The 24,760-nt window shown below is 42.2% G+C and overlaps 1 protein-coding gene and 1 pseudogene across 1 annotated transcript in view; one reads left to right on the top strand and one right to left on the bottom strand.

Annotated features, from left to right (window-relative positions):
• The window catches only part of CMTR1 (cap methyltransferase 1), a 50,656-nt gene extending 33,658 nt beyond the window's left edge, over positions 1–16,998 (bottom strand). Inside the window, exons 1-5 of the mRNA XM_034990425.1 lie at positions 16,846–16,998; positions 14,247–14,384; positions 5,230–5,381; positions 3,223–3,381; positions 269–361 (exon numbers count right to left, since the gene is read on the bottom strand). Of these exons, the coding sequence (XP_034846316.1) occupies positions 269–361; positions 3,223–3,381; positions 5,230–5,381; positions 14,247–14,379 (537 nt within the window). The 5' untranslated portion in view covers positions 14,380–14,384; positions 16,846–16,998. The remainder of the gene's footprint in view (positions 1–268; positions 362–3,222; positions 3,382–5,229; positions 5,382–14,246; positions 14,385–16,845) is intronic.
• Positions 7,677–8,095, top strand: LOC118000633 (annotated as a pseudogene).
• Positions 16,999–24,760: the final 7,762 nt, after the last annotated feature.

Raw genomic sequence — 24,760 nt, 5'->3', positions numbered from 1 at the left:
TAAAAAGCATCCATGAGGAAGACAGAAGTTATGCATTTTGTGCTGCCTTGCAAGTTAAATGACTAGGAGAAAAAAACCCTGTCACATCTCCCAGGGGCATATCTGTAAAGCCCTTTACACACCATCTTGACAAAACTTTATTCTTGCCAGAATGGTCAGATTCACATTTTTCTTAAACTATGAGTATACATACATACACACTGGACTCAAGAAGAAAAGTCAGGAGGTAAATGCCAAGAATTCAGGGTACATTTTCCTGAAATCCTACCTTTCCCACAACCATCCAATCGCTCATTTCCTGAGTGTCAGGAATTTCAGTGGTACATTCTGGAAACCATGACACCTGCTCACAGGCACTGGGCTACAAACAAAAAAGAGGCAAGTCAGTCAGGGAAGATGGCCCCTCAGGGCTATGCCCCAACTTGCCAGGGCTTCCCCAAAACAATCAAAAGGGACTCAGACAGATGGAAGGGCCTGGGAAGCTGAGGCCAAATGTGCTGGTCAGACATGAGAACTGAGCCAGGATACTGAAGGTTAACTTTGGAAGGCCAGATACCGTTCTAGTTTGAATCTTCAGCAACTTCCCAAACTTCAAAGTTTCTTTCATTTGTTCCAATATTATTTCATAAATAGGTACTGTGGGCTAAGTACTCAGAATGCAGTTAAAAAGACATGGTCCTTGACCCAAGGGCCTACAATCATAGCACTGGGGACACAGAGAAGTACACACAGGATATAAGTCTATGAAAAGGTAATTATACCAGGAAGACCCAATGGCAATGAGTCTCACCTCCTGATGCCTTTCAAGGTGTTATTCACAAATAGGATTCCTTGCCTATTTATTCCCAGAGCAGAAACTGGCATCTCAATGGTGCTTTCTCTTAATTTTTGAATTACATTACACATTAGAAATATCTGCAGTCTTTTTTTTTTGAAGACTTTATTTATTGTTAAGTAATCTCTACACCCAACATGGAGCTCAAACTCACAACCCTGAGATCAAGAGTTGCATGCTCCACCAACTTAGCTAGCCAAGCATCCCTCTGCTGTTCTTTTAAAAAGTACTGATAACAAGGCCTCACCCTCAGAGTATATGACTCTGTCAGTCTGAGGCAGAAACTGGGTATAATCACATTTTTTAGAAGACCCCAGATGATTCTAATGTGCAGCCAGGACTATGTTCACTGAGCTAGAGACATGGATTATAAAACCTAAACAGGTGGCTAACCTGCATGGCAGCTCTACACCCTGCCTCCCAAGCAAGTGTGGAGAAGAGATTCACCATTGCAAATTGAAGTAATGTGATCAAAGGTAATATTACATGCTCTGAAAGGCATAAAATGGTAACACAATGCAAGGTCTTGAGGGCAAGCCAACCATCAACAACAGAGAAAAAGTTTAAAAATTTACAGAAGCCCTTTTGTCAATGAATCTGGCAGTGAATCATGGCTCCCCCCATCCCCCGCCCTCAGTCAAATCCATCACCTTTAACCACTTATAAATGGTTATAAGTTACAAACTCTATGGGGAAGAAAGCGCATGTACACTTGGGATGTCCCTTCGGAGAGAATAAGCAGACTCAATCTCCCCATAGAAGCGTGAACATCAAGAGCAAAAATGGACTGCAAAGTGGACTTTGTCTGAAGGGTCAAACCTTGCACTCTAAAATCCTGCACTGCAGAAGCCACCAGGCACTTCCTCTGCGTGACTCCAGGACTGGACAGTCACCTGAGGCGACCCAGACTCATCTCCCTTAAAGAAGTGGATACCAACTAATAGTTAAGCCAAACTCTTAACCAAGAAATAGGGCATCTTTTGTAGGAGAAAAACTGATTCACAGTAAATGAGAATTAGGAGAGCCTTGCCTCAAAAAGGGATTTCAATAGCCTGTCTCCACTAAAAGTAGAGATTTTATGGGTGAATTTGAGATTTTGAGTTTAGCTAAGTTAATTCTAATTCTGCCCCACTATGAGGATCAGGATTCTTTACTGGTTTTCATACAAATGAGGACACGAAAAGCACCATGAATTTCTGAGGTAAAAACCAATTACAAATATTTACCCTATTCTGCACTGTCTCATCTGCTATTCTGCTGGTCTCGACTCCCCATAACTACAAGGCAACACAGCAGGACCACCCCCAGAAGCCATTAGCTCCTGGCTTGTCAGCATCTTACTCTGAAGCCTTATTAGGCTTTTATCATGTACAATTCATGGGAGTTCTTTCCTGAACTGGAACATCAGAGAGACAAATAAAATATCAATTCTCCAGAGTTCACAGCACATGTGAAGCTCAACTACACCAGCTACGTAGAAGACAAGACATTTGTGTTCTATTTTCTCTAGTTTCAACTCTTTTTTTTTTTTAAAGATTTTATTTATTTATTTGAGACAGAGAGAATGAGAGAGACAGAGAGCACATGAGAGGGGGGAGGGTCAGAGGGAGAAGCAGGCTCCCTGCCGAGCAGGGAGCCCGATGCGGGACTCGATCCTGGGACTCCGGGATCATGACCTGAGCCGAAAGGCAGTCGCTCAACCAACTGAGCCACCCAGGTGCCCCCTCATCATTATTTTTAGTTGTTTCATTATACCCACTTGGAATCCTCTGTGAAATAAGATAGGACATATATAAATGAATAAAAATAAAATCTCAACATCACCTGTGCCATGAAAAAGGATAGGAGTCTCTTTTGGTAGTTGGGGTTAAAACAAACTGGTATCCAAGCAGATAAGCAGACTAAACCCACAACAGGAAAGCTATGCAGTACAAACACACACCTACATAGAGCTGGGGTGCCATAAACCTGTAGAGGTGCAGGACATTAGAGGGCACCTAATCCAGTCATTCACCCAATGGGAGAGCGGGTCCTCATTCAACCCCTTTGAAGCCTTTCAGCAGAGGGAACTCATTACCTTATGAGGTACCTTAGCCACTAGTGGAAAGGTGTATCTATTTATTAAAGTCCTTTCTGGAGCCAAACTCTGCCTTCTCAGCATCTTCTACCCACTGGTCTTTAATAGAAAACAAATCCACACCCTAGCATATCTCCCCCAGTATCTTTCTCCTGTTTCCATTCCAGACATCTGCAGTACCTTCCATGTAAAAACTCAGTTCTAATTCCCACTGCCTCTGGAGACTTCTAGTTTGTTAACATGGCTACTTAAACCATGCATATGAAAACACAAGTTGGCTTTCCTGTCTCCTCCTCCCCTCACCAGTTACCTCTGGCTCATCTCGCCAGTCCACATTCAGCTCTTGATCAAAGCCTTGCAGTGTCAGACCCAAGCCTCTTCGACCTTTCTGATTAGAGGCCTCAACGATGTCCTTCCGACCCTGGCTGTATTTACCCAATCCTTCACCTTCCCTGAAGCCCATCTTGGCCTGAAAAAGAGATAAAATAGAGCATTTATATAAATAAACAGATAATAATGGAGCACTTATATAAACAAACATTTACTCAGCCCCTACCATGTGTCAGATATTATGCTAAAGTCTGAGAAACAGAGGAGTAAGGCCAGAAGTTTTCCATCTAGCCTAATGAAGAAAATAAGCATAAATAAGTAACTGCAGTTTAACTGTAGGCCCAGTGGCTATCTACTCTGGAGGTGAAAGTCTAGGGCAACCAGAAGTTGGATAAATGAGAAGGCACCTCATAGCTGTAATTAAAAGCACCAAGAGCACTTAATGAATCTCATTGGACATCTGCACAACTACCCTTCCAATTAATTTGTCTGATTAAGTGAAAAGTAGATCTAGAGTTGAGTTGATAAAGAGAACATAATTTACAATGGAACTGCTTCAAGCAGCAACTCTACCTTATCCTCAGCCACTCAAATAACCTTATTAGGTAAAGACAATGAGGGCTTGCAGGAGCCCACTTAATCAAGATATTAACTGAAAACTCACTTCATGTAAAATTGAGGTATGGACCATAAGTACCATAAGTACCATAAGATACTGGACAGGAACTTACTTTTTTTTTTTTTTTTTTTTGAGGCGGGGGGGTGGGGGAGAGGGAGAGAGAGAATCCCAAGCAGGCTCCACGCCCAGCACAGAGCCCAATGTGGGGCTCAATCTCACGACCCTGAGATCATGACCTGAGCTGAAACCAAGAGTCAGACACTTAACTGACTGAGCCACCCAGGCGCCCTGGGAACTTTTTTTTAAATGTCACAACTGTCCATAAGCTCATACTAAACTCTAGAGTCACTGGGCCCAGTTACATACCCCCAAAATCAGAGACCCAAATCCCAAACCCCAAGGATCCTTGTCTGATAAAATAACTCCAATCCTAAGAAAATGTAATCCCCCTTGAAGGTCTATATTCCCTTTGGAAGGGGCATTACCAACTCAAGAGTTGGACAGAATTCCTATAGTAGCCACAAATCTCTCCCCAGGTCAAAAAGGCTGACTGAGGGGTACCCTCTCTTTCTTTGCCCCCACCCTCCCACTCTCTCTCTCAAATAAATAAATAAATCTTTAAAAACAAAAACAAAAAGGCTGAGTCACAAACCTCCCCATTGTCCACTTCCCCAAAATTTGTGGCCCCCAAACTAGAATCCTACGACCTCAGAAGTGGCAGTTCTCATTCTTAAATGAATCCAAAAGAAAATGGAGGAGTTAAATACCTATAATATTAAAGCCAGCCAGAAAGCAAACTTGGATTTCCCTAACCTTTGTGCACTTACACTGAAGTTTGCTCAGGAAAGCGAGCAGGTCTTCCTAGTCACTTTCCTTCTTCTGGTATATCAATGGGGTATAGAAGTTGGGAAGGAAAACTGGACCTTCTTTTCAAAGTCATATAAAAGATTATACTACTCTCATTTATTTTGGGCACTCAGGAGTGAGCAGGATTTTAGTCATTTCTCTTGAGATCATTCACTAGAGCAAAAACTCACATCATGAAGCATCTTTACCCAACCACACATGTCCATGTGCAGGGAAGTACGTTCACATGTACTCATGGTAAGCTTTCATTACTAAGGAGACCAAAGGGTGATCCAGCTCTGGATAGGACAGGACAAGTAGGCCTGCACAGCCACTTCCCATGGATGATTCAGATGTGACAGATACTTCTATTAAGGGGGCCACATACTCTACTAAATTTCAATAGCTGGAAAGCAGAGGAAAAACTCATGCCATAGCTTTTCTTCTTTTCACACCAATACAATTTCCCTTCTCTTATTCTGCTGGTGGAGCTTTAGAAACCCAACCCAAGCACTGACATACCATAAGCTTCCGGGAGACACTATTATACATGGAATAGCGAGAAGAAGTTCCCTCCACAAGGGAGTCTGCTTTGAATGCATCGTCAAAAGAGTCAGAGCTATGTTGCTTCCCCTCAGTCTCACTGTCAGACCCACTTAGGCTCGTGGTAGATGCTGGAAAAGAAAAAAAAGAAAATGCTCAAGGGAGTTGAGGGCACCAAGTATCCTCAAGAAGTCCAAGTTTCATTTATTTAACTAGTGTTCAGTATATGCGTTACATACATCAACTTCATAAAATGACCCAGGGTTAACTATATTCTCTACCTCTTACTATGTTATCTTGGGCAAGTCACTGAAAGTTCCTAATGGTACCTGACACACGATGGGAGCTCAAAATATCAGGTGTCCTGTCCCACCCTTTCAATTTTTCTCCTGTAAAACTGAGATGGTAATACCTACCTCATGGGTTTGTATGAAAATGAAATAATGTGTTTGAAAGTACACTGTCAAATATAAAATGTATTTATTGAACATACGATTGTTATTTCTGCTGCTTATTATTTGAACATCAACTTCCAAACATGGATACCTAGCTCCATTTTCAATAATTCTTTTTTTTTTTTTTTAAGATTTTATTTATTTGACAGAGAGAGACACAGCGAGAGAGGGAACACAAGCAGGGGGAGTGGGAGAGGGAGAAGCAGGTTTCCCGCGCAGCAGGGAGCCCGATGCGGGGCTCGATCCCAGGACCCTGAGGTCATGACCTGAACCGAAGGCAGACGCTTAATGACTGAGCCACCAAGGCGCCCCTATTTTCAACAATTCTATCATGGGACTAACAATTTCTGATTGTTTAATCTCCTAGTTTCCTTTGTTTTCACAGTCCTTCAAACTCACAGGAAACAGGGTTTATAGCACTGCCCCAAAGAAGAGCTGGCTCACAGATGAGCTGTGACTTTTTTTTTTTTTTTTAAGATTTCATTTATTTGACAGAGAGAGACACAGCGAGAGAGGGAACACAAGCAGGGGGAGTGGGAGAGGGAGAAGCAGGCTTCCCGCCGAGCAGGGAGCCCGATGCGGGGCTCGATCCCAGGACCCTGGGATCATGACCTGAGCTAAAGGCAGATGCTTAATGACTGAGCCACCCAGGCGCCCCGAGCTGTGACATTTTAGAGGGGTAACTGTTCTCTTTCCATCACCAGCCTGCCCTACACACTAAACCATCTGCGTTGATGAGTCAAAGCCTGGCTGCTTGTGGGAGGTGTTGAGGAAAGGCAGCTGTGTAGAACGATTCTTCAGAGATCATGATGGTCACAATTCAGGTATGCAGAACTTGCAATGACATCATAATTCTAAAGCCTATCTGCACTGACCCGTCCACTTCCCCATGAGAACACAAACTTGTTCAGGGTTAACATTTGAGAAAAACCAAACGCTCTTCCCTAGCCCCCCAGGCCCAGCTCTCCCTCGCACGTGCTCCAAGGGCAGCAGCACCGCCAGCACAGCACCCATCACAGATGCCATCCCACTGGCCGGGGGCCCTCCTGGAGAGCGGGAACTGTGTCCCACTCAACTTTCCATCTCCAACACCTGGACTGAGTCTTCCCATTTAATAAAACTTAGGTATTCACTAGAGTGAATTTTTAAAACATCTTAAGTCTTGATTGATGGCCTTAAGATATTAATTACTAATACATTTGTTTATAGAATGAGGCAGGTACAAAGTAATCTATGAGTTGTAACATACTTAAATTTTCCTTTCAACAGTTTCACATAGAAAACTGGAAAATAGTAATACCCATAGGACAAAATTTGTACTATTACCAAAAATAGCTTCAAGTCTCATTTAGGTACATTTAACTTTGTTCCAGTGTTAAAACTTTGACAAAGACGATTTTTTTTTTTTAAGATTTTATTTATTTATTTGACAGAGAGAGAGACAGCGAGAGAGGGAACACAAGCAGGGGGAGTGGGAGAGGGAGAAGCAGGCCTCCCACCGAGCAGGGAGCCCAATGCGGGGCTCGATCCCAGGACCCTGGGATCATGACCTGAGCCGAAGGCAGACGCTTAACGACTGAGCCACCCAGGCGCCCCGACAAAGATGGTTTTAAATAAAGCTGCTTTATAACCTGGCGCCATTAAAAAAAAAAAAAAAAATTTAAGTCTTTACACTTTAAAAAAAGGTTAAACAACAACAAAGAGTTTAAGCATGAGTATGAAATGCCTATATCTTAATAGAGAACTGGGCCTTCCTAGGACTATTATTTAAGAACTCCCATTCCCCCACCCCTCCGGCCAGTAGGCTGAAATAGGACATCTATCAGACCTGTCAAGAGAACAAAACACTGGTATTGTTTAATTGATCAGACAACACTTTGGCTCAGGACACGTTCTATAAAAGGTCCATGCTATATACAATGGGGCACTCTCCTAAAGAAATAATCCTACCCTCAAAGAGTTTAAAAATCAGACAACTAAGGTCCAGGTTGAAAATGGTGGTGGCAGCTGGGTCCTGGGTTTCTGGGCTGCTAGGTCGGTCTGGGGCACAGCTGGGGCAGTCCATGTTGAGTGGCACCCACGGCAAAGAGGAGGGTTCAGCTCAGATGTGGAAGGCCTTCTCCTAATTCATAGCACATCCTGGTGTGGGAGTGAGTATGATGAATGTCATCCTGAAGTCACATCACAGAGAGCACGGAGAACCCTGAGTTTGTCGCCTACCCCCATCTCTGCAACAGGTCCAAGCCCTTTCCCTGGGGAGATGGTAGTCACACTGTATTCCATAAGTCTCACATGAATCCACTTCCAACCACCTATGAAAATGAATAAAGAGAACCTGGACCACTACCCAGTGGGGACCACAGCACTGGTTTGGACCATGACTCTGCACGAGGACCAGAAAAGTATATGACCCCTCAAGCTCACCTTCTTTACTTGTGTCAAATGATGACCAGTATACTGATCTTCCATCCTTGTGTTTATGGCAGGAGATGGCTTAAATAAATAACTTAGACTGGTCGATGAAAAAAAAAATTTAAATAATAAAAATTTAAAAAAACAAAAATCAGATAGCTAAAATAAATATGCGGTTTTTTCTTTTAGAAATATAACATTTTGCAGAAGAAAGAAAAGCCGTATGACATGTTTGAAAAAATTAGAATAAACTTAAAACCAACATTCTGGCTCCTAAGCAGTTAGCAAGGAGAAATGTTGGTTAAGAATATCCCTATATGAGAGACACCAAATCTACCCCTACCTCTTTTTTTTTTTTTTTTTTAGACTTTATTTATTTGAGAGACAGAGAGCACGAGCAGCATGGGGGAGGGGGGTGCAGACAAGCAGACTCCCCGCTGAGCAAGGAGCCCGATGTGGGGCTCGATCCCAGGACCCTGGGATCATGACCTGAGCAGAAGACAGACACTTAACTGACTGAGCCACCCAGGCAACTGTACCCCTTCCTCTTAGGAAGCTGTCCAATTCCCTCAATAAGGAGCTGACTTGCTTACATAGACCAACGCAGCACACGTCACAGAGTGCCAGAGAATGCCACTCAGAAGGAAAGACCCAGAACATTAACATAAGAGTAACCATGGAAACTGTGAGGTGAGGTTATATTTATTTTCTGTTTTGCACTCTTCTGCATTTTCTGTGTGAGAAATAAGATTCATTTGAAATAAAATTCATTTGAAAATTAGAGTAAAAAAATAAAGCTATAAAGAAATAAAGTACCATTCCTTGAGAAGAATTTGGTTCCTTTCCAGACCAAGCTTGAGAGGACAGCAGATCTAAGGGGAAAGACTTCTCGAGTGGCTCAAGTCTAACCCTGGGTCTCTCATCTATTAACTCCCATGCAGGGGAAAGAGACACACTCTACAAGAGAGGGCCCACATGCTAAAGAACTGTGCTTCCAAAGGTGCAGCTTCTCTTCACTCAGTCGCTTCCATGCCTTCAATCTGTACTGACTGGTATAGAAAGAGGGGGTACCGGGAATGTGGGTGGCTCCCTGAGCACAGCCCTAAAGTTTCTTTCTGTGTAACCCAGGGATCTGGGGTCCTGACTAACCAGAAGCTACAATGTTAGATCAGTTATTATTCCTTTCACCGGTTTTCTGGGGATTCATAAGTCAACGTACGAAAAGGTTAGGAAAACCTGGTATCCTTATCAAAGGAGAGTGTGCCCTTGGTCCAGCTCTAGGTGCAGTTGCCAGGCTGTCAAATTTGCTTGAGGACCCAGCTGTGGGCACTCATCAATGGTATGAACATCATTCCTCGGCATGCAGGGTACAAACCACCCTCAGATCTCAAAGAGAAATCTTTTGTTTTCTTTGTCTTCATACCATTCTTGGACCAAAATGACAGGGGGAACCAAATTTGGGTGGAGGGCTCATTAGGCAAATCAGTGGTGACTCTGGGACAGAGATCGTTCCACTCCATTCCCCTTCCCTAGGTGCTACATGTGTGTACCCAGTGAGGTCTGAGAGTGAGGTCAATGGAAGCTAAAATACCATCCTACTAAGCATTTCTCTGTGAGATCAACAAGTGTGCTGGATAAGCCTTATTTCCCTTTTATTTCATGTGGTATTTGAAGCCAATTCTTAGCCTGACATGATTTAAAACAAAGTTGCCTAGACTAGTCCTGATGCCCACAGCCAGCCACAGCCACTGCCCATTTTCACGCCTGGGCCTTTGGGGCCACGCTTTTCAGATGGAAAGGACACAACTGTCATGGCTGCAGCAGTAACTAAAGGGGAGATTTCGTCTCCCAAGACTGATAAGAATTCAGCAAACACTGAGCAGACAATTTTGTAATGAAGATATAAATTAACAGGAGTAATAAGGTCAGTCTATTAAAATGATTCATTTCATTAAGAACTTGCCAAAGCTGGGTGGCATTCCCATTTACCTCCCCAGGAGCTCCCCTTCTAAAACCTAAATAATAAACATTATTTAGAGTTTTCATTTAAGATTTCTCTCCACCTGATAGAAATCATTACTCTTAAGTCATTTTTAAAGATGAAAAGTTCAAAATTTTTCACATAGCAACAGAACAGCAGGGCAAAATTCTTTACATGGCAACAGAACAGTAGGGCAAACATGCCAAGATTAAAAATGACAGTGACAGCACATAGAGAGAGGCAGCTCCAACCACTAATGGCCAAGGTGAGCAGCACACAGATAGAGAGGAATAAATTATGGATTTTAATAAATACCACACATCCTGCTTAACAACTGCTGTGGAATATACTCATTCCTGTTTAAAGACTCCATTTCTCCTTCATGCCAGACAAATGGTAATTCGTTAGAGCAATTTAAACAGATACCGATAAAGGAAGTTTTTGATTAAGGTCATGAATCTGGGCTGACAGGAAAGCGATGGTGTTTCAGGGAGAATAGCCTATTTAGGCAAGAACTACACCTGGTGGAGGGGAAGGCGAAAGGGCCTGGCAACTTCCAAAGCAACATGCTGCGGGAGGGCCAGGAGCCCACACTGGATACACAGCTCAGGACAAAAGGAAACGGTCTTGGAGCCTAGACTAGTTTCCCTGAGAGAAACAACCAGAAAGAACAAAATGACCTCTATCCGCCCCTTTTTACTTCAAAAGGTTGTTATTTAGTAGCAAATTTCCAAGAGTTGATTTAGGCTTAAAAACGCCTTCAAACTACTCTTAACATACTCAAAAGAACACGTGATGCCACAGCAGCCATTACAACAACATCTCTTTTTTTCTTTACTCTGGTCACATGTCAATCTCTGACCTGGCAATGCACTTAACTTGTCAATAAAGTAAAATAAACAAACTGATTAAACTAAACAGATCTATTAATGAGTCATCACACTGATCTAGTAGAGAAAGCACAAATAAAGCCCAGAAAGACAGAAATAGTAACTACTATTTTTTTGTTTTTCTATGTGTACCCTAAAGAGCATTTTTCAATCATCTGTTCAACAGTATGTCCAGGTAGAAGTGGCTGAAGCAAAAGGAAACACATTTGCTTTAATGCAATGACTGGACTAGGAAAGCTGCATATAAATCTCAGCAGATACACAGCTTCTGGTGAGACAGTAAACTACCAGGGCACACTATCCAGGGGACGCCTAAGAAAAGCCAATTCAGGGGGCACCTGGGTGGCTCAGTCGGTTAAGCGTCTGCCTTCAGCTCAGGTCAGGATCCCAGGGTCCTGGGACCCAGCCCTGAGTCGGGCTCCCTGCTCAGCGGGGAGTCTGCTGCTCTCTCTACCTCCGCCCCTCTACCCCTCCCCGCCAGCTCGCCAGCTCGTGTGCTCCTCTCCCAAATAAATAAAATCTTAAAAAAGAAAAGCCAATTCAGAACAGAGATGATATAAATGCTAAGTACTTAATGAAATGATCTTCTGTAGAATGGAGGAGGGATAGGCAAAATGAAAGAGGTGAAGCATTTTAAGCTTCTTGGAAAAGATACTACTATTGCCTTTTTTTTTGTTGTAAAGATTTTTTATTTATTTGACAGAGAGAGAGAGAGACAACGAACGAGAGAGGGAATACAAGCGGGGGAGTGGGAGAGGGAGAGCCAAGCTTCCCGCTGAACAGGGAGCCTGATGCGGGGCTCGATCCCAGGACCCTGGGATCATGACCTGAGCTGAAGGCAGACGCTTAACGACTGAGCCACCCAGGCGCCCCCTACTATTGCCTTCTATCAATTCAATTCAGTAAATATTTATTGAGCATTTATTCCATGCCAGGTATGGGATGAGGGGGAGTGGCACAGAGAGCAATCTTGCTGATGAAGACACCAGACTCCAGCCCTCAGTTTTTATGACAACAAAAAAGCTAAAATAAGCTCAAACAGGGAAATCTAGCAGTGTTTATTTGCCACTGCCTCCTGCCTCATTTTCAGAAAAAGGGGTGCCTGGGTGGCTCAGTGGGTTTAGTGTCCAACTCTTGATTTCAGCTCAGGTCATGATCTCAGGGTCATGAGATCGAGCCCCATGTTGGGCTCTGCGGGGAGTCTGCTTAAGAGTTTCTCTCTCTGCCCCTCCCTCCCTCTCTTTCTTTCATTCCCTCTAAAAAAAGAAAAGTACCAAATGGCATATATTGCCAAATGCATGCAAGGTACTGGCCATTTAGATTTCCATTCTGTACACACAACAGCATAGTCAATCCTAACTGACTCACATGGTGCTACTTCCAGGAAAGGTTAAAGCTATTAGGTACAATTAAGGGAAATGTGGGGGGGGGGTGGACAATCTCAATTCAGTCAATTTTAAAAGCTCGAAATTTAAATCAGACTGGTTCCCTTAAAACATCCTTAACCATATGCCTCCCTCTACCTGTCAGTTACCCTCTCTTTACCCCAAGAAGATGCCCCCTGAGATCCACTTAGAACTAGATACCTCCAGCACCTGAGTATATTTATTCTCCCAGACATGCTCTCCCTTTTTCCCTTATAGGCCATCTCTCCCAATAAACCAGAGCTCTACCTAAGGAGACTCTACCTTTACCAAGCTGCTCAAATCCCAGGTGAAAAGCAAAACTCCCTTTCTTTAACAGTCCCTAGAACCAGCCACTATGTTTTTGCCTTCCTACTTAGGACATACAGTGTCCACAGGTGCCTTTAGACTCAATCACATATTTCAATTACATACAGCCTTTCTCAGCTATCCTGGAATCCACTGTGACAACTTTAAAGGCACTCGTATCTCCACACACAAGGTTGTAAGAGTCTCATTCAACCGGGACCACAGCCGCACCAAATGCTTCAGCTGTACCGCCTGTCAAGCTTCTCCTTTCTGAACCAGCTTCTCAGTACAACTGATGAGTAACTGCCCTTCAGTTAGCCTACCACTTGTAAACTGTATTTCCTACCACTCTCAAAGGATGCTTCGCACCCTTTCAGTCACCCATCTGTTGCCAAATTTCATTCTAATTGACCAGTGATCCAGCAAAGGCTCCAAAATGCATGCTGGTGTACCGGGTTGAATACTGTCCCTCCAAAAAGCTATGTCCACTCAGCACCAGGGAACATGATGTTTGGAAATATGGTCTTTTTGCAGATGTAATCAAATTAAAATCATGTAATACTAGATTAGGGTGGGCCCTGATTCAATGACTGATGCCCTTTCAAGAAAAGGAAAATTTGCAACAGACGACACACAGAGGAAAGACAGAGGCAAAGACTGGAGTTATGCTGTTATAAACCAAGAACACCAAGGATTGCCAGCAACCACCAGAAGCTAGAAGAGGCAAGGAAGGATTCTTCCCAAGAGCCTTCAGAGGGAGCATGGCCCTGCTGACACCTGGACTTCAGACATGTAGCCTCCAGAGCTATGGAGAATAAATTTCTGTTGTTTTAAGCCACCCAGTTTGTGGTACTTTGCTCCAGCAGCCCTAGGAAATAAATACAGCTGGCACGTCAAGGTAAATGCAAATGAAGCTGCTTCTAATTGTTCGGTATTTGAAGCAAGCTCCTAGGCACTCTACAATTTCTTTCACAGAAAGGCACCTATGGACACTGTGTATGTCCATAACCCTAAAAAACAGGCAAAGCAAAATGTTAGTTTCAACCAGATCAGTGAAATCTTTTGAGCTTAATGTCAACAGTGAACACAGGGATGCTCCAATTCATTTGGGTGTTTCTGATCACAACAGTTGAGGGAATTGAGAAAACAGAATGCAAAAACCTGAGGGGAATTAGGCCAGAACACTGCAGGAAAGAGCCCATCCCCTGTGAAAGAGACCCAGGATCATTAACACCAATTAAGAGCACAGGGCACTCAGGGCTCCCCACTACCTCCAACTGGCTTTAAGGCAGCAAAAGAGTGCCACCTACTGAAAGACCAGCCACAGAACTAAGGCACTACTGTAAAAATTCCAATTCTTTATTTAAAACAAGTTGTCCATTCCTAGTAGAATGGGCAGAAAGGAAGAGAGCCTATAGTCAACATCTCTCTGTAGAAGTTGCCTAATTTCCCTGAAGGGGCAGCAGACTGTGTTCTGCCCAATTCAGGCACCAGGGATTCAAATAACGAGATGGCCAGCGGCCTCACATCACATGGGCAAGCATACCTTTTGCTGCGTGATTGACGGAAGAGGGAGGTTCGTCATCAGACGTAGAACTGAGGTTCAGGGCAAGCTCTGCAACTCTTTTCTTCTGTTTCTTGATAGGGGCAGTGCATTCTGGATCATTTCTCCTCCTCATTGTTACTGCAACCATAAATCCAGATAGTCAGCTGCCCTTGTCAGAGCAGGGATTCCAAAATATAAATCATCAGTGGGATGGGATTTGGCAATTCCAAACAGCTTCTAGTGCCGGCACTTGAATAGCCTCTTCCTCAAATTGAGGTCCAGGAAGGATGCTAGCCAAGCTCTAGTCTTCAATAATAGCTGTTAGTTTTACTGGAAAATGTGTGGTGCTCACAGACCCAGAGGCCTAAGAGCCTTGATGTCAGATACCAAAAGTCATGGATCAACTCTACAAGCCACAGCAGGGGGAAAAAGCCTTGGGTACTTATTATTCTGTACTTATCATGCAACACTGGCCATGTGTGACAACAACGTACACTGGACATTAATTATGAAACCTAATGAGTATCAACCAATATTTCCAAGGTGAAGGGACAATCCCAGAATGATAGCTCCATCACCATTATTATTTTACCAATTAAGAGATTACATAATATGATACAAATACTGGTTTTGGTTTATTTCAGGATGTTTAAAAACATGAAAGAATTGGGAAAGTTTTTGATGAGAGTAAGGAATGGAAGTGGTTGACTTAGGACTGAGAAAACAGAAGGGTGGGAAAATTATTCAAACTGGAGGTAGCCACATCATAGGACTCTGGTGTAAAAATAATTTTAACACCAACACACCTCCATGAAAAAAGAATGGAGATGATCAGGCACCACGTCACCATCATCCACGCCCACCGGTAGGTACATGAGAGGTAAGCATGGCGGGGGGAAAAATGAGATGGAATGAAGTGATTATGACATTCTGAAACCTTAAGAAATGATCAAGTTAAAGAGTAGTAGCGAATACAAACAGAGAAAGACATGTATCACATGATCTCACTGATATGAGGAATTCTTAATTGTAGGAAACAAACTGAGGGTTGCTGGAGTGGGGGGTGGGGTGGAAGGGATGGGGTGACTGGGTGATAGACACTGGGGAGGGTAAGCACTGTGAATTGTGCAAGACTGTTGAATCTCAGATCTGTACCTCTGAAACAAATAATGCAATATATGTTAAGAAAAAAAGAAGAAGAAGAAGGTAGCGGGAGGGGAAGAATGAAGCGGGGGAAATCGGAGGGGTGGACGAACCATGAGAGACGATGGACTCTGAAAAACTGAGGGTTCTAGAGGGGAGGGGGGTGGGAGGATGGGTTAGCCTGGTGGTGGGTATTGAGGAGGGCACATTCTGCATGGAGCACTGGGTGTTGTGCACAAACAATGAATCATGGAACACTTCATCTAAAACTAATGATGTAATGTATGGGGATTAACATAAGAATAAAAAAAAAAAAAGAAAAAGTAGTAGCGAATACAGTGTGGTTTACACACAACTGATGGGCTATAAGGAGACTCAGAAAAGAGAAAGAACTCAAAACATAGGAGCAAACAGGTGGGTGACCAGCTGGGCTGCAATTCCTTGAGGAAGGGGAGGTGCAGAGGCACAAAACAGACTTTTAACATGGATCACAGCAGCAAGAGAGCAATGAAATGCAAAGATACCACTGATCCCCTCAACCTCACAAAACCCTGAATCACATGTTTCACTTCTCTAGCTCAAGGATGAGCAGTCAATCCAATGCATAATCTTATACTGAGGCAGCCTCTTACTAGCCACAGGCAGGGGTTATTTATCTTGGGGAAGAACGGGGGACCTTGAACAAAGAGAAAGCAAAACGACGTTTCACTTTAAACTACCGTCTTAAATGCCCCCCAAAAGGCCCATAACAAAAGCAAAAAGGGCCATCTGATTCTTAGCGACTCTGGAAGACTGCAAGCACGGGAAACTCAATGTGGACTGCGTTGGGGTGGGTGCAAAAAAAGGAGAGTAAATTGTTGTGTGAAAGGCAGGAGATACTGATGCTCCTCCCCAAACCACCTTAGATGCGGGCCTTGCAAATCACCTACCCCAACCCTCCCGTTTTCCACTGGAAAGAACTGAGGCCCGAGAGGGAAGGCCGCACACCTTAACCAGTGCCCCGCTCAAGTGACCGACACAGGCCAGGAGAATGTGCCCAGGCAGGGAACTTCTACGTGGAAGGCAAAAGGCCTGGTTCTACCTGCTGCTCTCCCAAAAATGGGGTTCAAATCCCCTCTCCAGCCTTCTCTCCCAGTGTGTCGGTTTCGCACTGCCACCCTTATTCACTGAGAGAGGAGATGAGCTCCTATCTCTCCCGGCCAGTCTTTTCATTTGGAAACAACGTGAGTGTGTGAATGTGTGCGCAGAGACGTTTGTCGGCGGCAACTCGGGCTGCCGGGAGCTGGAGGGGCAGGTGGGGGGCAGGGGAGGATTGAAGGAAGTGGGGGAGAGAGAAGGGGCGGCGAGGGTCACCACCGCCGGTGCGCGGCCAAGGCGGCGGTGGAGGGGAGAGGGATGCTGAGCCCGCGCGCCCGCCCGCCCGCTCGCTCCCCCCAGGCCGCGCGTCGGCACTCACGCTGAGGGGAGAGGGTGAGCTGCCTGGGAGCGGAGAGGGGGGGCTCAGGCCGCCGTTGCCGCCGCCGCCGCCGCCACCAGGCCTGGCCCTGCCGCTGCCAGAGCCGCCGCCTCCTCCCTCAGTTTCGTTTCCCCACCAGCCAGCCTGGTCCGCCGGCCGCGCTGTCGCGCTCGGGTCCCGCCCTGCGGGCTGCGCAGCCTGATGACGTCACGGGCAGCCCGCGCCCTCCGCGCGGCCGGGTCCTGGCCCCGGGGGAGAAGACACAGGTTCGGGCCCGCCCCACCCCCACCAGGGCCGTCCAGGGCGCCTGCGCGGAAGAGCCTAGGGGGAAGGATACAAAGCAAAAGTAACAGAGTTCTCTTCTCTTCTCGCTCTAGGGACGAGAAACAAATATAAAAATTAAAAGAGCAGGTGTCGTCACATCACCTCATTTCACTTGTTCTCATTATTATTTTCATTTTTAAAGATTAAGAGCAAGTTGAGAGAGGTAAACGGTACGGTGAATTGGCTCAGCGCAGAAACCTAGTGTTCTTGTTCACTGCTGTATCCCCAACATCCTGCGTATAATACATCTTCAACAGATGTTGAACGAAGGTCGGGAGGAGAGAAGGAATGCTGCCTATGGCATCTTACCATATGGAAACAGATGGTTTCCCATCCCAAACCCCTCTTCCAATTTTCTGGCCAATATGGCCAAAAGTCTGCTGAACATCCTCAGTCAGTCACTTCACACCCATAAATTCAAATCTGACTTTATGTTTTCCTGTAAGCCTGCTCTTTTTCCAGTGAATGGCACCACCATTCATCCTGTTGGTCCAACTGGAAATCTGAGATGGCCCCATCTCCCTCATTTCCCAGAGCCTCCAATATGAGGCTTCACCGAGTTTACCACCTAATTGTCTCCCAAATCTATACATTCTTCTCCACCCCATTGCCACAACCCATGCACTCACCTTCTCTGGACAGGATTTCTCCAATAATCTCCAAATCATTGTTCCCGTCTCCAGTGGTGATGCCTGTAGTGTAGAATTTAAAAATTTATTCTGATTCTGTCACAACCTATCAATGATTAAAACTCATCAATGACTTCCCATTTCTCTTAGGGTGAAGTTAATGTCTTTAAGATGGCTACAAAATGTCAGTCTGACCCAGTCTGCAGTCCTGTCTTAGGTTACTGGTCCTTTCTCCCCATCCCCATGTCTCTTAAGGGTTCACCCCCCTACCTGGATAGCTCTTCTCCCCCTTTGCTTGGCTAATGTCCACTTATCCCTGAGATGTGTTTAGCATCCTTATCTGGAAATCTTTCCTGACTCTACAAGTCTGGGTTGGGAATCCCACCCCCGAGTTCCCACAGCTTTGTCCTTCTGCTATCAAAGCACTTATCTAGGTGTGTTGTGTAATGACCCCTTGACTCACTTGCCTCCCCCACTCAGTTGTAAACTTTGTATAGGAAAGGTTATCTCCGTCTGTCTGTATTAAATCCATAAGATCCACAAGATTTAATACAGTGGCTGGTAGTAGGTGCTCAGTAGATATTTATTGAATCTGCGGAAGTATGGAAGATGAATTAAGGTTAAGTGATGTGCCCAAGGTCACAGAGCTAGGAAGCAGCAAATGAGCATTTAAACCTAGGTCTCTTTGATTCTAAAGCTAAATATTTTTCTACCTCACCAGGGGTTCTTAACATATGTGTGTTTTGGACACCTTTGGTAATCTTAAAGCTTATGGACCCATTCTCAAAATAATAAATTGAAGGGCATAAAATACAATATATAGAATTACTAAGGAAATCAATTATATTGAAATATAATTATTTAACAAATTTTGTGATTTCTTTTTGTAATTTTAGAGTAAAGCATTAAACAATGCATTTAAAAATAGGAAAATTAGGGGCGCCTGGGTGGCTCAGTTGGTTAAGCGACTGCCTTCGGCTCAGGTCATGATCCTGGAGTCCCGGGATCAAGTCCCGCATCGGGCTCCCTGCTCGGCAGGGAGTCTACTTCTCTCTCTCCCACTCCCCGTTTGTGTTCCCTCTCTCGCTGTGTCTTTCTCTGTCAAATAAATAAATAAAATCTTTAAAAAAAAAATAAAAATAAAAATAGGAAAATTAAAGATAAAATTAGTTTTTAATACATATGAGTAAAATCAATGAATAGTGCTGGAACACTTAGATAAATATATAGAGAAAAGATGAATGTTGATTTCTACCTTATACCATATGCAAAATTAAATCAAATGGATCAGACCTAAATATAAGAGCAAAAATGATAAAGTTTGTAATAGAAAACATTAGGCAACTATAGTGAACAATAATGTATTGTATATTTGAAAGTCACTAACAGAGTAAATCTTAAAAGTTCTCATCACAAGAAAAAATTAGAACTGTGTGAGGTGATGATATTAATGTATTTGTGGTAATCATTTCACAATATATACATATATCAAGTCATTATGTTATATACCTTAAACTGATACTATATGTCAATTATATCTCTACAGGGGAAAAAGGAAGTTAAAAAAAAGAAACATAGGAGAATATCCTTGCAGACTTGGAGTAGACAAAGAGTTTTTCACAAAAGACCCAAAGAGCATTAATCAGAAGAAAAAAATTGTTAAAATAGACTTCATCAAAATAAAAGGCTTTGCTCATCATCAGAAGACACCATTAAGAAATTGAATAGGCAAACCACAGACTGAGAGAAAAACATTCACAATACGTATATCTGACAAATGACTTATACCCCAAAAATATATAACACTCAATATAAAAAGAAAAACAGGGGCACCTGGGTGGCTCAGTCAGTTAAGTGTCTACCTTCGGCTCAGGTCATGATCCTGGGGTCCTGTGACCAAATCCCACTACAGGCTCCTTACTCAGTGGGGAGCCTACTTCTCCCTCTCCCTCTGCCCCTCCCCTCCACATGTGCACATGAGCGTGAGCGCACACTCCTTCTCTCTCTCTCTCTCTCTCTCAATTAATTAAATAAAATCTTTAAAAAATATATTTGGTGCAGAAAAAATATTTGAAGAACTAATGGCTGAAAACTTCCAAATGATTGGGAAAAAAACCATAAATTTAGAGATTCCAGAAGCTCACTCTCCAAACAAGAAAAACTCAAAAAAATCTATTCCCAAATGCATCATAATCAAACTGCTGAAAACTAAAAGCTAAGAAAATATCTTGAAAACAGTCAGAGAAAAACAGTCTCACATATAGAAAAACAACAATTAGAGCAACTGTGAATTTCACATCAGAAATGTCAGGAATGGAGTAAGAATGATAAAATGGCAAATATTTAGGTAAATACCATAAACGCTTTTCTTCTTTTAAGTTCTTTAAAATTCACATGAGAGTTGAAAGCAAAAAATATGACATTGTCTGATGGAGTTTCCAATGGATGTAGATGTACTCTATGTATGGCAATTATAACATAAATGGGGGAGGGCAAAATAACCTATAAGGTGGCAAGGTTGCTATATTCCACCAAAGGTTGTAATATATTAATTCTAAGTAGACTGTGAAAAGTTAAGTACACATATTGTAATCCCTAGAGCAACCCCTTAAAAAAGATTTAGGAATTCCAACTTCTGGAATGGCATCATAAGGACCTCTAAAAATAGTCTTCCTAAAAGCAAAGAAAACACAGGCAAATTTGTCAAAATCAATTTGTTTTAGAACTTTGGAAATTAACCAAAGACTTACAACAGTCAAAGGAGGGTTTCCTCAGGAAAAACGATTTCAGTAAGAACAATGAACTTTGTGGCATTTTAACTTGCCCCAATCCTATCCCCTTATCACCGGCTCATCTACCACTATCAAGTGGTAGACTTGAAAACCAACCACATCGCAACTATGATAGCTATGAAAACCAGCAATCTAGCAGCAACTGACAGGACCAAACAGGTTTGGAGCTCCTCCAAAGCCCCACCTCCCAGAGAATTATCTCTATTTTAACTATCTGGTGGCTTGCTGAAAAATTCCATTCTCAGAGCATGTCTTTATTTTATCTGACTCAGAGGTTACTTTGTGCGAACAGTTCTATTTGCAAAGCACTATCAAAAATAATCAATGACAAGCATTACCTGAGGCAGCATTACCAGTTGGAGCTAACAAAAACTGAAAATAAAATATCTGAGAATGAGTTGCCCAAAGGGGTCTCTAAAAAGCCCTAGAATATTCCTAGGTATCTAGAAGGCTACAGGAATATGCAGGGCTGTTCATGTGCCTAGGAAAGACCTGAGAAGGCCCTAATCTCTCACCTCTGACCTACTGTGAGTTCTGCACAAGCAGGGAGTGAAGATAAAGGCAGAGTTAGTTGTAAACTGCCTGTCAGAACATTGAAGCCATCCCCCAACATGCACACACCAACCTTGACAAAGGCTAGGAGATTTATTTGTTCAAGGCATTTAAAGAAATCTGTCCAGTCATTAGCTGATCATTAAACTAACCAGGCAGAGACTTCAGTGGCCATCCATGACAATGAATGCAAACTTTACAGAATTAATTCAGGAAAATCACTAAAAAATAGCAACAAAACCAAACTAGTTGGGGAGGTGTGTGTGGCATCACATTATTTTAAACCTTCAGTTTTCAACACACAAAGAAATGGTAAAGTATGACTCATTCAAGGGGGGGAGGAAGAAGTAGCCAGTAGAAACTCTACCAGTGAATGCCCAAAAGTTGAACCTAGTAGACAATGACTTTAAATTATCTATTAAAATATGTTCAAAGAATTAAAGGAAACAATGTCCAAAGACTTAAAAGAAAGTATGAAGGAAGTGTCTCACCGAATAGAGAACATCAATAAAGAGATAGAAATTATGTTTTAAAAAGAACAAAGTAGAAATTCCAGCACTGAAAAGTACAATAACTGACATGAAAATTTCACTGTTGGTGCTTATTATGGACCGAATTGTGTCCTCCATAAAATTCATATGTTGAAGCCCTAACTCCCAATGTGACTGCATCTGGAGATAGGGCTTTTAGGAGGCAACTAAGGTTAAATGGGGTCATAAGGGCTCCTCAATAAGATTAACAGCTGACTTTGCATCAGAAATCATGGAGGCCAAAGGGCAATAGGATGACATATTCAAAATGCTTAAAGAAAAAGATAGTCAATCAAGAATTCTACATCCAGCAAAACTTAAAAAAAATAGCAACAAAAACAAACTGGGGGGGGGGGTCATAAAGAAGAAACTGAGACAGTCCCAGATAAACAAAAGCAGAATTTGTTATTATCAGACTTGCCTTACAAGAAATGCTGAAATGAATCCTTCAAGCTGAAGGAAAGGACACTAGACAGTAAATTGAATCCACGCAAAGAAATGTATAGCACCAGTAAAGGTTGCCTCAAATCCATTTTGGGAATAGGCAAATGAAAAACAGTAAATAAATTACATTCAGAGTTCTCTGTCTTATATTCCCTGCCATATTCATAACTGTCACTTAATCAGAAAACAAAGTCAGAAGTATCTTGAGAGGATGTATTTTTATTTCTTACTTAATAAATAATATGAATTTTTTTTAAGATTTTTTTTTTTAATTTATTTGCGAGAGAGAGAATGAGAGACAGAGAGCACGAGAGGGAGGAGGGTCAGAGGGAGAAGCAGACTCCCCGCTGAGCAGGGAGCCCGATGCGGGACTCGATCCCAGGACTCCAGGATCATGACCTGAGCTGAAGGCAGTCACTTAACCGACTGAGCCACCCAGGCGCCCAATAATATGAATTTTTTAAAGTATACACAGAGATAAAGTCAAAAACTCACTATATCAATTAAAATGGAGTTTTTTTACTTTTATAACTTATTTTGTTTAAATTCAATTAGTTAACATAGTGTATCATTAGTTTCAGATGTGGAGTTCAATTATTCATCCATTGCATAACACCAAGTGCTAAGTACATCACATGCCCTCCTTAATATCCGTCACCCAGTTACCCCATCCCTCCACCCTCTCCCCTCCAGCAACCCTGTTTGTTTCCTATAGTTAAAAGTCTCTTATGATTTGTCTCCCTCTCTGATTTCATCTTATTTTATTTTTCCCTCTCTTCCCCTATGATCATCTATTTTGTTTCTTAAATTCCACATATGAATGAAACCATATGATAATTGTCTTTCTCCGATTGACTTATTTTGCTCATAAAATGGAATCTTTTAAAATTTCAAATAATCCGAAAAAGTCAAGAGAAGGAAGACAGAGGTATGGAAAACAGAACAAACAGATATAAATAATAAAATGACAGACCTATAGCCAAATATATCAATAATTGTATTTAGTCTCAATGGTCTAAACACATCAATTAGAAGACAACGATTGTCATAAAGGATAAAAGAATCAAGAACCAACTTATACACTATCTATAAAAATTCACTAAATATAAGTGTCAGTTAAAATTAAAAGAATCGAGAAATGATATACCAAGCAAACACTGACCAAAAGAAAGCTGAAAGATCTATAATAATATCAGTCAAAGTGGACTTCAGAGTGAGGAAAATTATCGGGAATAAAGAGAGACATTGCATGGGGCATCTGGGTGGCTCAGTTGGTTAAGGATCCAACTCTGGATTTTGGCTCAGGTCATTATCTCAGGGTCCTGAGATTGAGCCCCACATCAGGCTCTGTGCTGAGTGTGAAGTGCTTGAGATTCTCTGCCTTTCCCTTTCCCTCTGCCCCTCCCCTGCACGTGCGTCACACTCACACACACACACGCTCTGTCTCAATAAGTAAATAAATAAATAAATAAAGACATTGCACAATGATAAAGGGGTAAATTCATCAAGAAGACATAAAAATCTTAAATATGTATGTATATAACAGAGCTTCAAAATAAAAGTGAAGACAGATGGAAATGAAAGGAAAAATGAACAACTCCACAATTATGGTTGGTGACTTGATTTCTCAGTAATCAGTGGGACAGGAGACAAAAATCAGCAAAAATATAGAAAAACTGAACAACTTCATCAACCAACTGGATCTAACAAACACTTAGAGAATACTTCATCCAACGACAGCGGAATACACTTTCAAGAACACATGTACACCAAGATAGACCATATTCTGTATCATTAAACAAAACTGAATAAAGTTAAAATAATTGAAGTCATAAAAAGTAAGTTCTCTATGTAACATTAAAGTAGAAATCAATAACAGAAAGATAACTGAAAAATCTCCAAATACTTGGTAGTTATTTTAATTATTCTAAATGACCTATGGGTCAAAAAGAAATCTCAAGTGGAATTAAAGAATATTTTGAACAAAATAAAAATAAAACATAAAATAACTTCCAGGATGCAGATAAACCATGCATCCAGGTAAATTGCAAATAATGCATTTAATGCACATATCAGAAAAGAAGAAAAACTGCAATCAAAAATCAAAGCTTCCACTTCAAGAAAATAGAAAAGGAAGAGCAAATAAACCCAAAGTAAGCAGAAGAAGGAAATAATAAAAATAAAAGCAAAAATCAATGAATTCAAAACAGAAAAAAAAAAGAAATTAAAAGCTGTTTCTTTGAGGGGCACCTGGGTGGCTGTCAGTTAAGCATCCTACTCTTCATTTGGGCTCAGGTCATGATTTCAGGGTCATGATATCAAGCCCTGCGTCATAGGCTCTGTGCTCAGCAGGGATCCTGCTTAAGATTTTCTCTGCCCCTCCCACCCTCTCTCTCAAAAAAAAAAAAAAAAAAAGAGCAAGAACAACAACAAAAAACCCTTAAGCCTAAAAGCTGGTTCTTTGAAAAGATCAGTAAAATTAATAATATTTTTGTCATACTGACCAAGAAAAAAAAGGTATAAATTTATTTTACCAGAAATGAGAAAGGGAGTATCTTTATAGACCTTGCAGACATTAGAAACATAAGGGAATAGTAAGAACATCTCTACACATATAAATGGACCAATTGATATCAACCAATTC

This window comes from Mirounga leonina, unplaced genomic scaffold (assembly GCF_011800145.1).
Source record: "Mirounga leonina isolate KUSES-001 unplaced genomic scaffold, KU_Mleo_1.0 Mir_53, whole genome shotgun sequence".
Lineage (NCBI taxonomy): Eukaryota > Metazoa > Chordata > Mammalia > Carnivora > Phocidae > Mirounga > Mirounga leonina.
Note: the sequence above shows the minus strand (reverse complement) of the source record. Positions and strands in the feature narration are given on the sequence as shown.